We start from the raw sequence: 16,880 nt of genomic DNA, 5'->3' as shown, positions 1-16,880 counted from the left end.
ACATTGTTCATTTATCAGGTTAAAATTTATTAAAAATGTTTGCTTGTCTTGTGGAATGCTCGTAGAACAAGTTACTCGCAATCCAAAGTTTTACTGTATATCCATAGAAAAAATCCTCAGAAGAAGGCTTTCTGAGTGAATGGGCAGGCAGATGCATTTGAATTTTGATAGGAATTGTCAGTTGCCATCCACTGATATTGTACTAATTTGCACTCTTGAGTATGAGAGGACTTTTTTCCCCCATAGTCATGCCCAGAGTGACTTTGCCTTTTTATAAAGCAATGTTAATTTTTAATTTTTTTAATGGTTTATTTATTTTTGAGAGAAAGGGGGGAGGGTCAGAGAGAGGGAGACAGAATCTAAAGCAGGCTACAAGCTCTGAGGTGTCAGCACAGAGCCCGAATGAGGGGCTCAAACCCATGAACCGCAAGATCATGACCTGAGCTGAAGTCTGCCACCTAACCGACTGAGCCACCCAGGCATTCCGATAAAGCAGTCTTTATTTTTAAGAACTGTGTGACATTCATGAACTACCAGCTTAATCTAATATTAATTCCTGATTGATTTCACCAAAGCAGAGAGGACCAGAAATTCTTTTTAAGTTGATAAATGTTATTATTTATGATTGATCTCATTCGTTGGTAAAATGGTAAGCTGTGAATGTACAGAGCACATTTCCTGTGTGTGGTCTTAAGTTGAGTGATTTCTGGACCTGCATTCTCTCCTGTCGAATAGATACGATGATGCTCACAGCTGAATTGAAATTTCCACTGGAGGGAGACCATTCATATTCTGCTTGCTCTGTAGTAGGCATATTCCTATAGAATTTTATCATTCTGATACATACAGCCTTCCATATTCTGATGTTTTATACCTGTCTGATACACTGGACTTCAACTGAGCTGGGAAGTGGTTTTTTTGTTTGTTTTTAATTTTTATTTATTTATTTATTTCTGAGAGAGAGAAAGAGACGGTGTGAACAGGGGAGGGTCAGAGAGAGAGGGAAACAGAATTGGATGCAGGCTCCAGGCTCTGAGCTAGCTGTCAGCACAGAGACCAATGCGGGGCTCGAACCCACAAACCATGAGATCATGACCTGAGCTGAAGTCGAACGCTTAACTGACTGAGCCACCCAGGCACCCCATTGTGGTTGTTTTTTCTAATGCAGCTAAAATATTAATTATAAATAGAATTTCAGCTTCCATCAATACTTGTTGACCTACGGGACAGGTCTATTGCTTTTTTTTTTTTAATGTTTATTTATTTTTGAGAGACAGAGAGACAAACCATGAGCAGGGGAGGGTCAGAGAGAGAGGGAGACAAAGAATCTGAAGCAGACTCCAGGCTCTGAGGTGTCAGCACAGAGCCTGACATGGGGCTCGAACCCACAAACTGTGAGATCATGACCTGAGCCGAAGTCGGATGCTTAACCGACTGAGCCACCCAGGCGCCCTGCTTTTTAATCTCATCAAGGTAGAATATTAAATTCCTTAGAGGTATTGTACCTTTGTCTTCCTTCTTATATTCACATTAGCTTCATAGACTCGCCTGAAGAGCTCTTAGGGTGATATTTCTAAGATGGATACATTTCAAGGTTTGAGATCTTATGTGGGTTTGGATTATTAAAGGATTTTAACAATGGGTTGATTTTTTTTTTTTGTTTTTTTGGCATTTAAGTATTCTGTCTATAAAAAGGACTGGTAAAAGATTCAAAGGGAAATGCAGGCTTTCCTGAGGTTGAAGTGAAAATTGAGGTATAGATTTTGATTAAATCTGTGATGAAGTCATAAATGTGTAAGCATATGCATGGAAATATCATTAGTTCTTTCCGTGTCCCAAATAATGGCTAATGTTGGAAATAGATGAGCCACTTAACCAAAGATTAATCTAATGGTTTGTGTTAGTATATGGGTTCTTCATAAAGGAAGACTGTTCCTTGTTTAACTGGTAAACCTGTCTCATCATTATGGATGAGAATAAATACCTCCAGTCCAAGCAGAAAGCTTTTCACTAAATAAATAAGACTAGGATTTTATCTGAGTAAGATTTAGTGTTTTGTTTCTCCTAGATCAACTGGTTGTACTATTTCTATTCCTTTCTTCTTTATTTACCTTGGATAATTTGCAAGAGATCCAAAAAGAATTTAAGTTCTGCCCTAAGGGTGTTTTCTCTGGACTACTCTGTGATGGATTTGTGAGAGAAGGCTGCTTTCATGGGGCAGGGGAGGGTGACAGTCAGGGCCCTCATGTCTGGTTGAGCAGGTTGGTCACTGCATAAAGACAGTGTCCATTGGAGCAGGTGGGGGCTAAATTCCAGGTTATGTTCACCGAGTCATAACCTGTGGAATCGGTAGGGCTGCAGTGACCGGAGCAAAGCATGCCATTTTCTACTTCTTTTTAATTAATTATTATTTTTTTTTTTGAGAGAGAGAGAGGGAGGGAGGGAGGAGGAAGAGGGAGAGAGAGAGAGAATCTTAAGCAGGCTTAAGTGCAGAGCCCAACGTGGGCCTTGATCCCACGACCCTAGGATCATGACCTGAGCCTAAATCAAGAGCTGAATGCTCAACCGACTCAACCACCCAGGCACCCCCAATTTTCTAATTCTTATAAAGATACTGACAACAACCAGAATATGCATTTTATTGCAGTTTTATTTGAAAATCTATTGTTTTTGTCTTTTCTGTTTTTTTGTTTGAGAAATTTTCTGTATTATGTAGATGATTCCTATGTGTATGTTTATCTGTATACACACACATATAATGGCATTCAAGGGTGTACGTGCACACACACAAACCCTCCTTATATATTTGAATAGAACACACACACACACACACACACACACACACACACACACCCTCCTTATATATTTGAATATAACTTTAGGTTTCTTTGAAAAAATCCTTCAGAATGTAGGTGTCACCTCATATGTATTTGATTCTTTACAAAGTACTTTATAATATGGGGTCTTCTCGAAGTTACTTTGAACAGTACAGTAGTATTTGGGAAGAACGTAAAAATGGCATCAGACAGTGCTAGCTGTGGATGCTTTAAAAAATTTCCCCATAAAATTGGAAAAGTGAAGATGCTTAATACGGATTTAATAATTAGTCTAGAGATGAAAGATTTCTTTCCAAAAGTAATACATAAGTAGATATGATATCAAATTAAGATTTATAGGATGAGTACATCTTCCAAAACCCCTCATATGATGGAAAAGGATACTGTGGTTTGGTTTGGCATTTCCAGTTTTTAGTGTCAGAGTAGGATTTTTAGAGAATTTTGTGTCATACAGACAGGAAGATTTGCTTTGGAATACTGTATTGGATTTCTCAAAAGATGATTCTGGTGATGGAGCAGACCTTGAGTTAAAGAAATATGTCAAGAGTGGTGAATTAAATTGTTTCGTGGGATATGAGAGTGACTAAAATCATGATTTCTAAATTAATGCTTTATCCAGTGTACAATTGACATGTGTGTATTTAAATTAATACATTTACTAATAGGCATTTGACTAATTTCTATCTCTAAAAGTTTACACGTTCGGGTTAACCAAGATTTTGGGGTATCTTCTTACTGGAAAAACAAGAGACTGTCCTATCTTTTGGTCACTTTATATTCAATCACCGATAATCATTATTCTTTTTTTAAACAGAAACTGAGGCTTCTCGAGGAGCTTGAAGATACCTGGCTTCCTTATCTGACCCCCAAGGATGATGAATTCTATCAGCAGGTAAGATTTTTTTTTAATATTTGTGTCCATCTGTATTGACTCACTCTGATCTAAGAAGCCTCTGTGGTCTGGAGAGGTTAAATGAGAAGCGAAATAGACTGATCTGGCTCTCCAGTGACCCCTCCTTCCCCCAGAACACACAGACCCCTTCATAATGTGCTCCCTGCTGTGAGCGTCACAGTGGACTGGTTTTTCTTCGCCCAACACCGCATGCCTTTTCTACTAACTTGCCCCTGCTCATCTTGTCTCTTCTGCACAGAAGATCCATTTGCCCCTTTCCTGTTGGCAGGTGGCCAAGTCTTCAAGACTTCAGCTAGGGGCGCCCGTAGGGGCCTCAGTCGGTTAAGCGTCCGACTTTGGCTCAGGTCATGATGTCACAGTTCGTGGGTTCGAGCCCCGCGTCGGGCTCTGTGCTGACAGCTCAGAGCCTGGAGCCTGCTTCGGATCTTGTGTCTCCCTCTCTCTGTGCCCCTTCCCCGCTTGTGGGTTTTTTTTTTCTCTCTTTCTGTCTCACTCAAAAATAAATAAATATTAAAAAAAAATCTTTACTTAAACGTCACCTTCTTTGTGAAAATTTCCTTAACTTACTTTCCCTACGAGTGGAGTTGACTTCCCTTTGCTGTTCTGTGCTTCTTTTACCGTATGAGGTACCTCGATGGCGCCCATCAGATTGTATTGCAGTTACGGGATTCTGTGTGGCTCTCCCTGAACTCATCAGTTCTCTTTCAATTGCAAAGGACAAAAACCCAAACAAAGTCACTGCAGCAAAAAAAGAGAATTTACTGGCCTTCTTAACTTAGAGGCCTTGGAGCACATGGCTGAATCCAGCTTCTCAGAAGATGGTATCTGATCCCTGCTTTTCCCTGTGTCGCGGTTTGGCTCTCCTCTGGGTGACCTCATGGTGGAGAGGTTCTGAGCTGCTGGCCTAACAGGACTCTCAAGCCCAAGGGGTATGTGGGCTTAAGCACATGGGATCTTAGAAGAAGGTAGTAAGTTCTTTTTTTCTGGGCCCATCCAATCCTCTCGAGAGTGACCTCATTGGCCTGGTTAGAATGCTGTGCCTATTCCTGAACCAGTCATCGTGTTTAGGTGGGTGAGGTGCTCCTGTTTGCCCAGCCTCGCTCAGGCACCCACTCGTGGAGTTGGATTCAAAGAGGACCATTTCTACTCGAACTGCATGGACTCTGAGTCAGAGACAGATGGTTTCCTTAAAGGAGGGGAAGGCATGGTGGGCAGTCATGTTCGCCTCTCCTTTCCTACTAGAATGTAAGCTCTTGGGGGTAAGAATTTGACCCCGTCACCTTTGTTTCTCCAGCTTGTATGGGGCTGATGCTCAGTAGCTGCGGAAGGAAGGCAGGAAAAAAGATGTTTACCCATCTAGAATCCAGGTCTCTTGACTTCCAGCTCACCGTCTGTTCCAGGACATTATCTGTCACCTCCGTTCTTATTAGATCTCCGCTGTCTTTCACCAGATGAGTCTTTTTATGGACTGCTTTTCCCTCTGTGCCCCTCTGCCCTGATCCTTAGAGCTGTAGCAGGTTTTTCTAACCAAGACATCAATCCGAGCAGGTCACCAATGCCCTGCTTCAAACCGCGCGGTGGCTGCTCGTTGCCTGGCTCATGCGTTTCTCGCCTTATCTCCCTGTCTCTTTCATCTTGTTAGATGGACTTTTGTCCCTAGCACCTCAGACCAGCTGTGCCGTCTCATGTTTGGGTCCTTCTTGCTCCATCCCCCGCTGACGTGCACCTTCCTTGGTGCACTTTGTTACCTGTGAGTAACGTGTCGCCTCTTGTTGGATGCTTTCCTGACACCTGCAGCGCGGGGAATTGTCTCTGCTCCCTGTCGTGTGCCCCCGTCGGACTTTATAGGCACCTTTATTATCTCAGTTTGCCTCCCTGATTTTATTTAGATGCTCGTCTCCCTCTTCCCCTGTGCTTTGTACAGTGCCTGGCACCCGGTAGGTGTTTAAATAATTTGCTGGGGCGGATGAATGAATGAAGAAGGCGTGCGTTAGCTAATTTGAAAAGCAAGTCATATAATACTGTTCAGTATGATTTGTTAAAATTTTGTTTTTATCCGAGTACACTCCTCTCCGGGGAGGCGGGATCTGGAAAGGTTTGCAGGATTTACACAGAAATGTTCTATGCCGGCATGGTAGGCTTTTCAATCTTTTGAGCTTTTCTAGTTTTCCAAATTATCTGAAGTGAACATGTATTCTTTGGTAATCAGAAAAAAAAATTATCAAAAGGACTTTCCTTGAAACAAGTAAACCCACAAAATGCAAGCAGTCTTTAAATCCTCATTGCTACTTTCGGAGACATGATTACGCATGGCCCTGCAAAGCAGCTGCTGAGCCTTTCGGCTTTGGTATTGGTGCAAGTGGGGCTAGTATGTGATGAGTTAAACACAAAGGTTATCAGCCACTGTGCTCGGAGCCAGCCCTACACCGGGGGGCGGTGGGGGGGAGGCAACTCAGGCAAACAGAACAACTCTCAAGGTGGCCCTTTTATCTTTGCAAGACCCGAAACAAACCCGATAACAATATCTAATCGCTTTAAGCGTGCCTTATTAGAAGGGTTAGTGCTTCTCAGTAAAGCAAATCTATTCTCTTAGAAGACAAAGGGAAAATACTTTGTAATGACATGACTAAATAGAAAGTTCGGACTGAAGCTAGGTCCCTTAAACAGGCTCCGGCTGCAGGAATGCCAGTCCAGCTGCAGGGCACACAAGCAAGACTTGTTGGTGCTTCTCGGCGGGTCTGCTTGTTGACCCCACGGCCGAAGTGTGCCGCGTTCTTGCATTCAGCCCTCACAACTTCCCCGTTCATTTATGCCACAGAAGTGCACTCGGCAACTACTCTTCTGCAGGCTTGCGGTGTTGGGGGTAGGTATTACCTTTCTCTTTTAGAAATTTCTCTCTAGGGGCACCAGGATAGCTTAGTTGGTTAAGCGTCCGACTTCGGCCCAGGTCATGAACTTGCGGTTTGTGAGTTCGAGCCCCGCATCGGGCTCTGGGCTGACAGCTCAGAGCCTGGAGCCTGCTTCGGATTCTGTGTCTCCCTCTCTCTCTGCTCCCCCTCCACTCATGCTCTGTCTCTCTTTTCTCCCAAAAATAAGTAAAGATTTTTTAAAAATTTTAAAAAGTACATTTCTCTTTAGATCCAGACTAAGCTCTGTATCTGAGCAGCAGAGGTAGAGTTCAAGCCCACAGCCACCTGCCCCCGAAGGCCCATGCCCTTTCTGCTGTGCCGTGTACCTCCCAGAATACCACACCTTGCTCAAATTCAAAACACCTTCAAAGACATTTTTCGGTTTTTTTCTGATCAGACCAGAAAAAAAAGAAGTAAAACAACGACAACACATTCAGAGCCGAAGAGCCGAGAGAACTTCTGTAGGTTCACCATGGAGGATAAGGAGACGAGGAGCTACGTAGTCTGGAAACAAACCCTGGCTTCTTACCCAGTGGGGGGGTGGTGCCTGGGGGGCTCAGTTGGTTAAGTGTCCGACTTCCGCCCAGGTCACGATCTCATGGTTTGTGAGTTTGAGCCCCACGTCAGGCTCTGCGCTGACAGCTCAGACCCAGCTTGAGATTCTCTCTCTCCTCTCTGTGCCCCTCCCCTGCTTGTGCACGCTCTCTCTCTCTCTCTCTCTCTCTCTCTCTCTCTCAAGATAAATAAAATAAATATAAAAAAATGTTTAAATGTCACCCCTCTTATCCAGAGAAAATGCCTCTCCCCTCGGTACACCCCCTCACTTTCGCTTCCTGTGTCCTTTCCATGTGGCAGGCTGGTCTGGCCCTATTTGCTGTTCTCTTTACGTGTACTTGCTTAGTTAAATCTTTCCACAACCCTCTGAGGCAGGTTTTTTTGTTTTGTTTGGTTTTTTTAATCCCATTTTAGAGATGAGAAAACTGAGGCACAGAAGGGTTTAAAATTTTGTTCAAGGCTTATATAATAAGCAAGAAGTGTCAAGACCCAGATTTGAGCCCAGGCTTGTCTGACTCCTGGATCTGACTTTCCGTATCATCCTGCTGTAGCTCTCGGTGCTTCTGGGGATCGCTCTGCCTTCGTCCCCACGATCACACACCTCCATCTCCATCCCTGCTCTTCCTTGTGACCTCCAGTGCTCTGCCTCCGACTGGCTGTTGGGCGGCTGGAAGTCTCGCAGGAGCGTCTAACCCGACACGATCTATAGTCATTCATTACCGACTTCATTAAACATCAGTGTTTAGCTCCCTCACTCTGTGCGGGTAAAGCTTTCGGCGTCAGAGATGAAGTTGTGAAAACGGCCGAAGATGGCGCCTTCTTTGAGCTGGTTTCTTATGGGGAGGGATGGGAGGAGGGAGTAGAAATCAACAGGAAACTGAAAATAAATGTTGGACTGGAAAACGCGTACGGAGATAAAGTCTGTGAAAGGGCACTGTAGGTGGTGGATTGCAAATAGGGTGGTTGCAGAAGGCCTTCTCGTAGAGATTTTTGAATAGAGACTTTCTGGAGGTGGAGGAACAAGCCATGTAGGTCCTTGCAGGAAGAATGTTCTGGACATCGGGAACAGCAGAGCCTTGGCATATTTGAGGAGGCGCCCCTGGGGCCAGCATACGTGGAGCCGAGTGGGAGAGTTGAGAACAGAAGAGATAAGATCAGACAGCCGTGGCCCGATGTTATGGGAACTTGATGTCCATGCTGGCAGAGCCAGCTGTGACTCTGAATGACTCAAGAGGCCATGAGAGGGTCTGAAGCACACGTCGGACAAGCTATGACTTACTCTTTGGTGATGATCCATTTTACCGGGAGCCCTGTGTTCATCCTGTTCCCTCGTGGCCCTAACCCTTGGCCCATTCATTGAGTCCTACACCTGGCTGTGCTCACCTCCTACCCGTTGCTTCAAGCCCTCTTTCAGGCCCTGGGCCCTGGCTCTATACTCTCTCGAGGTGTTTCTCCTTTTCCATTTCCCCCGACATGGTCTTCATTCGGCCCTCATTTATCATTTTCCGCCAACACAGTTCTCGTGTTCTCCTACTTGTTACCTATGCCCTGTCCAGTGCCAACAATACTGTGTTCCTATAAATACGTCCGACCTGTCACTCCTTGCTTCATAAATGTGCTCTGTCTCTTTTGCCTATAAGGTAAAGTTCATACTCCTCAGCATATCCCATGAGGCCAGCGACTGCGTCTCTGGTCTGACCTCTGCCCATTGCTCAACACGGAGTCCAGCCTCAGATCCCCGCCCCCCAGAGTGTCTTGCTACACCCTGGCCCTGCTCTGTCCGTCAGTCCTTCTGTGCCTTTGTGCCTGATATTCCCTGGGGGTGGGGTACCCTCACCCTCCTTTCTGTCTGGCGAGCACCTACTCACCCTTGAAGACCTCGCTTAAATACGACCTCTTCTGTGAAGATGCCAGGAAATCCCCTTTGTCTGACATTCAGAATGTACCAGAAATCTAACCACCTCTCGCTACCTGTGTCTCCCACACCGTGGCCATGGCTCCCGTCGTGTCTTTCTCACATGCCTGCAGAGCCGCCTGTCTGTTGTAACCCCCCCATCCGTAGCCCCGCTCTTTCCAGAACGTGAGGCAGCTCGTTACACTTTCTTGCTTGGAGCCCTTTGATCGCTCCCCGCCTCGTTCGGAGTGAAGGCCTGGGACCTTACGTTTGCCCGCAAAGCAAACTGAGCCCTGGCCCCGGCGCTTTTCTCCTCTCATTTCCTGCCTCTGCTGCCATTCCTCTTGCCACTCTGGCATTCTCACCTTTTTGGAGAATCAAGCAAGCACACTGCCGCCCCCAAGGCTCACACTTAGTGTTCCCTTAGCCTGGAACTCCGCCACCCCCCACCCAGGCACCTGCGGGGCTTATATCCTCATTTCTTGCATTCCTCTCTTCAGATGTCACCTTATCAGAGGCCCTTTCTGACCAGCCCCCTGTAAAATAGCAGCTTTGGCTGCTAGCATCCCTCTCCTACTTCCCTTGGATTTCTTTTTTCCCATGGCACTATCACAATCTAAATACATGAATATTAAATTTATAAAATACTGTGTATATTATATGCCATAGATACTAGATATTTATATACCATATGTATAAATGTGAGCTCCTGGAGATAGTATTGAAGTTCTGTTCTCTTTGTATTCCCAACACCTAGCGCTCTGCAAATAGTATGTGCTCAATAAATACGTATTCAACAAATGAGACTTTTCCAGAGTCCCTTCTTGCTCGTTTATTCCCTGCTCCCATAGTAGTATATGCATACTTCCATTATGATGAGCCTTTCTTTTTTATTTTTTTAAACGTTTATTTATTTTTGAAAGAGAGACAGAAGACGAGCAGGGGAGGAGCAGAGAAAAAGAGGAAGACAGAATCTGAAGCAGGCTCCAGGCTCTGAGCTGTCAGCACAGAGCCCGACGCAGGGCTTGAACTCATGAGCCATGAGATCATGACCTGAGCCAAAGTCAGATGCTTCACTGACTGAGCCACCCAGGTGCCCCATAATGAGCCTTTCTTTAGCTATTGGTTTTTATTTTTACCTATGCTGTTAAACTGTGAGGTACTGTAGACCAGGAGCTGCCTTGCTTTTATCATTGCATTTAGGGCACATTATACAGTGTCTGGGACATAGCTGATATCCACTAATTTTAAATAAGCGCACAAAAAAAAAAAAAAGAACGATGGAATGAGTGAACAAACATCTCTGAGTCACTCGGTAGCAAACCACACGGTATCACAAGACTGGTTGTGACAGCTGTAACAGGGACTATGCAGTGACCTCAGAAGAGGGTCTCCTGTGGCAGACAGCTCAGCATCATCAGCGGGAGGTTGGGCCAGATAAGCGTCTAGCCCACTTGTCTTGGGATAATGGCCAAGTCGTGAACATGTTCCAATGGAAATTACTAGAACATACTATGACCGATTTCTGTAGAGAGCAAAATACGGTGTTACCAGCAAACTCTGCTAATAGCCAGGTTGGAAGTAAAATCCCTTGACATCACAGTATTCTAGCACTTTTTAAATGAAGTACGTTTCCCAGTTCACTTGAAGACTTTCTGTATAATTTCACTCTACCGAAGGTTGAGTTCCGTTGGCTTCACTTAGGTAAGTGTCCCGCAAACCTAGTATCTTATTCATTTAACAACAGGTCTCTCTTCCCTGTATGACATCCTTTCAGAACTATCCCTTGATATGAGAGGAGAAGCAGTAGCATTTTTATATAATGGCGTAAAATAGGGGGAAAATAAAGCAGATTCTCCAGAAAAACCTACCATTCATTCCGCATCTGTCAAGATTGACAAAGGCCCTGGCACGTTGGCGGTTTATATCTAAAATGCCTTCCCAGCTGCTTATTAAAGTATATAATTGTCATTTAGATTGCAGAATCTTTTGTAGGTCTTAATAAATATATTAGGTGACCAGGCAACTATTAATATACTTGCGTGACTGAGTACTCCCAGGCAAAAGTTTAATGGGATTAAACAACAAAAAAATTCTAACATATATGAAAATCTGCCAACAGTTGTTCCACATTATTGTGTGATATCTGATGTTTTACAAGTACCTGTCCAAAATGGAAAGTGAACTTATGTGTGTGACAGAATGAATTAATAGTCCCTTATTTAATGTTGAGTTCTTTTCCAGAGTTACTTGTTCTCGTTAAAGAAAAATTTAAGAAACACTACATGGCATTTTTATGTGTCAGGCACTAGCCTAATTACTTTATAAATAATTAGATTGGGCATTTAGGATGGAGGATTTTTCTCTTGGATTTTTTTTTTTTTTTTTTTGAGCTAGTGACCGGATGAGCCAGTTCTAACATATTATTTGTATTTAATGTGTTAAATCATAATTCTCTAGAGCATTCAACAACATTTCAAGTCAGACTTAAATTAGTATGAGAAGTTATACTGAAACATTTTTGAAAATTCAGGGTCATCAAAAAGAGTCTCCTGGCAAATAGAAGAAATGTCATGAAAATTAAGAATTTTTGAAAGCAACAACTTATCCTTGATTTTTCTTTTTTTCTAATGTTTATTTATTTATTTTGGTGGGGGAGGGGCAGAGACAGAGAATCCCAAGCAGGCTCCACGCTGTCAGCATAAAGCCCAATGTGGTGCTCAATCCTGTGAACCATGAGATCATGACCTGAGCAGAGATCAAGTGTCAGATGCTTAACCGACTGAGCCAACTGGGTGCCCCTTCCTTGATTTTTCCAATTTAAAAAGTATTTTAGAGTTATTTTAGCAAATTTGGAAGATACACAGATGTCTAAAGAAGAAAATTAAACTTATGTTCACGTTCACCACTTAGCGATAACCACCATAAACTTGTGACCATATGTCCCCCCAATTTTCTTTTCTGTATTTACCTGTATATGTTTGTTTTCTTTTAAAGCTAAGATCCTATTGTCCAAATATCTGGTTACTAGCTTTTGGTTTAATAGTACTTTGTTTTTTACGTTTTTTGCAAAACAGCACAAATTTTTTCTAAAGTGTATTACTTTTAGTATTCCATCTTGCATGAATATACCATTTCACCTCTAATCCCCTGTTGGGCATTTTGGTGGTTTTTAGCCTTTAAATATAAATAATAGTATGATGAATATCCTTATAATTTTGGTAATTTCTCTAATTATTTCCCTATGATAAATTCTTAAAAGTAGCAAAACTGGTTGGAAAGATAGGACCATATTTAGGTTCTGGTAAATTTTGTCTAACTGGCCATAGCAAAATTGTAATAGTTTGCAATCCTAATTGCAGACTACTAGAGTATTTCGTTTTGCCTCACCAGCAATGTGTATCACTATAGTAAAATTTTGATAGGCAAAACTAAATTAAATGTAATTTAGTACAAACTATATAAATTTGAATTTTTTTCGGACTTTGGTGCAGTTTAATTTTTTCTGTATCGAAGAGCCTTTTCCCATTAATTTATGTGTGAACTTCTCTCTTGGTATATAGACACAGATACAGTTGTATGTGTATATATACATATATTTAAATTTGGAAAAATTATTAAGAATATTAAACCCATTTTAGCCATATAGATTGCATAGTTTTTTCCAGTTAGTGTTTGCCTTTTTATTTTATAATTCTTTTCATGTAGAAGTTTAAAATTTTTGTATTTTCAAACGTATCCATCTTTTATTTTTTATTTTAATTTTTAAAGTTAATTTATTTTGAAACTGAGAGAGAGAGGGGGGAGGGGAGGAGGGGAGAGGGGCAGAGAGAGAGAGAGAATCCCAAATAGGCTCTGTGCTGCCAGTGCAGAGCCTGACATGGGGCTTGAACTAATGAACCACGAGATCATGATCTGAGCCAAAACCAGGAGTCTGACACTTAACTGACTAAGCCACTGAGGCACCCCCAAATGTATCCATCTTTTTTAAAAAAATTTTTTAATGTTTTATTTATTTCTGAGAGAGAGAAAGAGACAGCATGAGCAGGGGAGGGTCAGAGAGAGAGGGAGATACAGGATCTGAAACAGGCTCCAGGCTCTGAGCTAGCTGTCAGCACAGAGCCCGACGCGGGGCTTGAACCCACGAACTGAGATCATGACCTGAGCCGAAGTTGGATGATTAACTGACTGAGCCACCCAGGTGCCCCAATGTATCCGTCTTTTAAAAATCATCTATTGATGGGCTGTGTATATGTACAATTTACATACCATAAAATTCACTTTTACAGTTCCGTGATTTATGGTAAATTAGCAGAACTCCACAGCTATCACCATGGTAGTTTTAGAACGTTTCCAGAGCACCCAGAAGATCCCTTCCACCTCTTTGCAGTCAGCTTTCTTTCCCACTTCTAGCTCAGACCCCCACTAACCTGCTTTCTATCAATCTCAGACCTTTTATTCTTTTACTCTTAGAAACAAGTCTTGAGCACTTATATTTGAACCAGCCAAGGGCCTGGAGATAAAGTGGAGAATAAAACCACTACTGTGTCCTTCTTCTGGGAGATTCAGTCTTGGAGGAGAGATTATTAAACAAATAATAGTTCAAATAAGTACGTGGTTATGGATTGGCACATGCTATGTATGAAAGCAAAATGAGAAGTATATAATGAATGGGAATGGAGGATGGGTACTTGCGGGTGGAAGTTCAGGGAAGGATTCTTTGAGAAAGTGACCTGAAGGCTGAGAAGGGCCTGGCAGGCATAGGTTTGGGGGAAAGTGCCTGCCCGAAGGGGAGGTGCTGAATGCTGGCCCCTTGAGATCTATAGGAAAAGAGGCAGATGTGGTTGGAGGCGAAAGGGACATGAGAGATTGGTGGAAGATTGGGGGGGAGGAATACTTTCCCATGTCATTAGTACTGTTTTATTTTTAGAATGCTGTTTTTAATGTCAAGGTATTTACATGTGATACACATATGGTTATGTGAATTTCCCAGGTCCTTAGAATTATTGTTCCCCTGTGTTAAATACATCTTCTGTCGTCTCCAGCCCCACTGTCTGTTGAAAAGTGGCAGCAAGTTGTAGGTAGACATAGATGTGTGTTTGTGTATTCTTTCCAGCCTTCCCCCTCTCTCAGTCCCAGAGGGGGTGTGTTCCCAAATAAAGTTCTTGGGAATTCTCTGACTTTTCTTTCATATCTTATACTGAGGATTGTTTAAAGAACCCCGGAATTGTTAAGAGAGAATAGAGAAATTTCCTCCTTAACCACCACTGTTGGTTAGATGTGCTTCTAACCAAGTGTATGGAGTCCTCGGGGAATAACCAATTGAGTGATAAAATTAGAGTTACTGCTCATGGCTCCAGAACATTCTATTGTTGCTTATTTGATTACATTGCTCCTTCCACGAGCTGCATGAACGGAAAGTATGAGATTTCCCTTTTTGTTTTGCAAACGGGATAAATGAGTCTAGAAACTATAAATCCTAAATGCATCCCTGACAGTCTTAAGGGCAATTCAGAGTGGTGTGCCACATAACTCTGCTCTTTGTCACTTGAAGTTTATAATCCCACACTCTGAGAAGCAGGGTGTCCCATCCTAGGAAGGTCATTTTTCCAATTCATTTTCCTTCTGTGTACTCCCTCAGACTTCCTCCATACCTCTTGTTCCCTGCATTCTGGACCAGGCAGAATGGGCTAGATAATGCTGTAGCAACAAAACAACCCTCAAATCTCAGTGGCTTCCCCCAACAATACTTCACAGTCATTTTACATATCATCTGTGGGTTGGCAGAGAGTCCCTACCCACTAAAGCAGCAACTCAGAGATCCAAGTAGCCACTAGCTGGTTACTGTGCCCGAAAGAGTGTTCTGGAGGGTTTGGCACTGCCCTTGAAGTGGCAGCCGGCATTTTTCACTGGACAGAAATAGTCACATGTTTTATCCAGCATGAGGGGTTAGGAAGTGTAAGTCCACATTGGGCCCAAAAAGCTGGATGATGGGGGAGACATTCAGAACTGTTTGGCAAACAGCCCAATGACCAGCCCACATTCTTAGCTAGTGATTTGTTTGGCATCTTCGCTGTGAAAATCGGAAGTGCTCCCTTCTCTTCCCTAAAAAAAAACTCCCAAAACTTAGTCATTTGCATATTATTAAGTTTACGGCCCTATCTGAATTTACATCTTCTTTTTCCCAGTTTATTCCAATATAGGAAATATCTTTCTTTTGATCCAAATGTTTTCTGACCACCTACTCCTGTCCATAACAAATTTTAAGCGTATACAAGGGTATCCTACTAAATGTTTAAGAATTGGCTGTCTGGAGGGGCGCCTGAGTGGCTCAGTCGATTGGGCGTCTGACTTCAGCTTAGGTCATGATCTCACATTAAGCTGTGTGCTGACATCTCAGAGCCTGGAGCCTGATTTTGATTCTGTGTCTCCCTCTCTCTCTGCCCCTCCGCTGCTCAGGCTCTGTCTCTCTCTCTCTCAGAAATAAACAAATATTAAAAAAAAAAAAAAAAAGAATTGGCTGTCTGGGGACAAAAAACCCAAACACCTCAGCCTTGCCTTTTAGTGTCTACTGATTTCTGTGGTGTAAATATTTCACCGTGGCCAATGTCAAGCTACTAGCGTGATGTTACTGAACGTGCACTTGGGAAGAGATGTACGCAAGTAGGCTTTCTCAAGGGGGGTATGAAGTGACTCCAGCACAGGAAGGAGAAAGAAGATAGAGATTCAGAGAGGGCTGTAAACTTGATAACATGCAAATGACTAAGTCTCAGGGAGGTTTTTGATAGTTACTCATAAAACAGACATAAGTACTACTTGTATACTTGTGCGTATTTTATAACAGAACTCACATTAAACGTGCATATATGTGTCCGTATATCACACATACATGGACATATGTTTTTAGTACAGCTCAGTTTTTATTTTTTCAGGTTAAAAATGAAACCGTGCTGCCATCTTCTCCCCACTAACTCTAGTGGAAGGCCCCACAGGGTCCACTCCCATCCCTCACCTGGGAGGCTCCTGCTCTAGGCACTCAGGGACTTTGCTCTTGTCGTTGGTCACCCTGTGTTGTGAAGCACCAGCCTCTTCCTCTCGTTCCGTTCCCAGGGGCATCCTGACAAGCCCTGGTGAACCCTCCTGTCTTCCAGTCCTGAAGGTGGTGCCTTAGTCGATATTGCCCTTCATCAGCAGCTGCGTTTTCTCTGTTCCCCCCCAGAGCGTGACCCCTGAGACAGACCTGCACACACGCGACCTCCTTTCATTCCATCACCAGCCGGCTCTCATCAGACTCTCATCCCCAGCGCTCTGCTGGAATTGCTCCCATCATGGTCATCGGTGATGGCCGGGGTGCCGCACCTAGGGGGTACGTTCTGGCCTCACCTTGCCTGGCTTCCCAGGGGCAGCTGCCCACTCCATCCTTCTTGACATGCTCCTCTCTTCTGACTCTGCAATGATACCCTTTCCTGGTTTTCTCTTTTGCTCCTTTCCTCTGTGGCTCAGGCAAGGGCTGTGGGCCCCCTTCTGTATTTGTGCTGTTTCCCTGGGAGAGTTCATTCATTTCCAGGCCTTTAAAAACCAAAGGTGTGCTGGGGGCGCCTGGGTGGCTCGGTCCGTTGAGCATCCTACTTTTTTTTTTTTTTATTTTTATTTAAAAAAAATTTTTTTTTAATGTTTTATTTATTTCTAGGAGAGAGAGAGAGAGAGAGACAGCGTGAGCAGGGGAGGGTCAGAGAGAGAGGGAGTNCAGCGTGAGCAGGGGAGGGTCAGAG

The 16,880-nt window shown here is 43.3% G+C and overlaps 1 protein-coding gene across 3 annotated transcripts in view; it reads left to right on the top strand.

Annotated features, from left to right (window-relative positions):
• Positions 1-16,880, top strand: part of FTO (FTO alpha-ketoglutarate dependent dioxygenase) — a 391,330-nt gene that overhangs the window by 104,139 nt on the left and 270,311 nt on the right. For all 3 annotated transcript variants that reach the window (XR_005530153.1, XM_039241761.1, XM_039241774.1), the window contains exon 2: positions 3,652-3,729. Coding sequence is in view for 2 of the 3 variants with exons in the window: in XM_039241761.1 (XP_039097692.1) it covers positions 3,652-3,729 (78 nt within the window). In the remaining variant the exon portion in view is untranslated. The remainder of the gene's footprint in view (positions 1-3,651; positions 3,730-16,880) is intronic.

This window comes from Hyaena hyaena, unplaced genomic scaffold, assembly GCF_003009895.1.
Source record: "Hyaena hyaena isolate Hyena2069 unplaced genomic scaffold, ASM300989v1 scaffold_7, whole genome shotgun sequence".
Lineage (NCBI taxonomy): Eukaryota > Metazoa > Chordata > Mammalia > Carnivora > Hyaenidae > Hyaena > Hyaena hyaena.
Note: the sequence above shows the minus strand (reverse complement) of the source record. Positions and strands in the feature narration are given on the sequence as shown.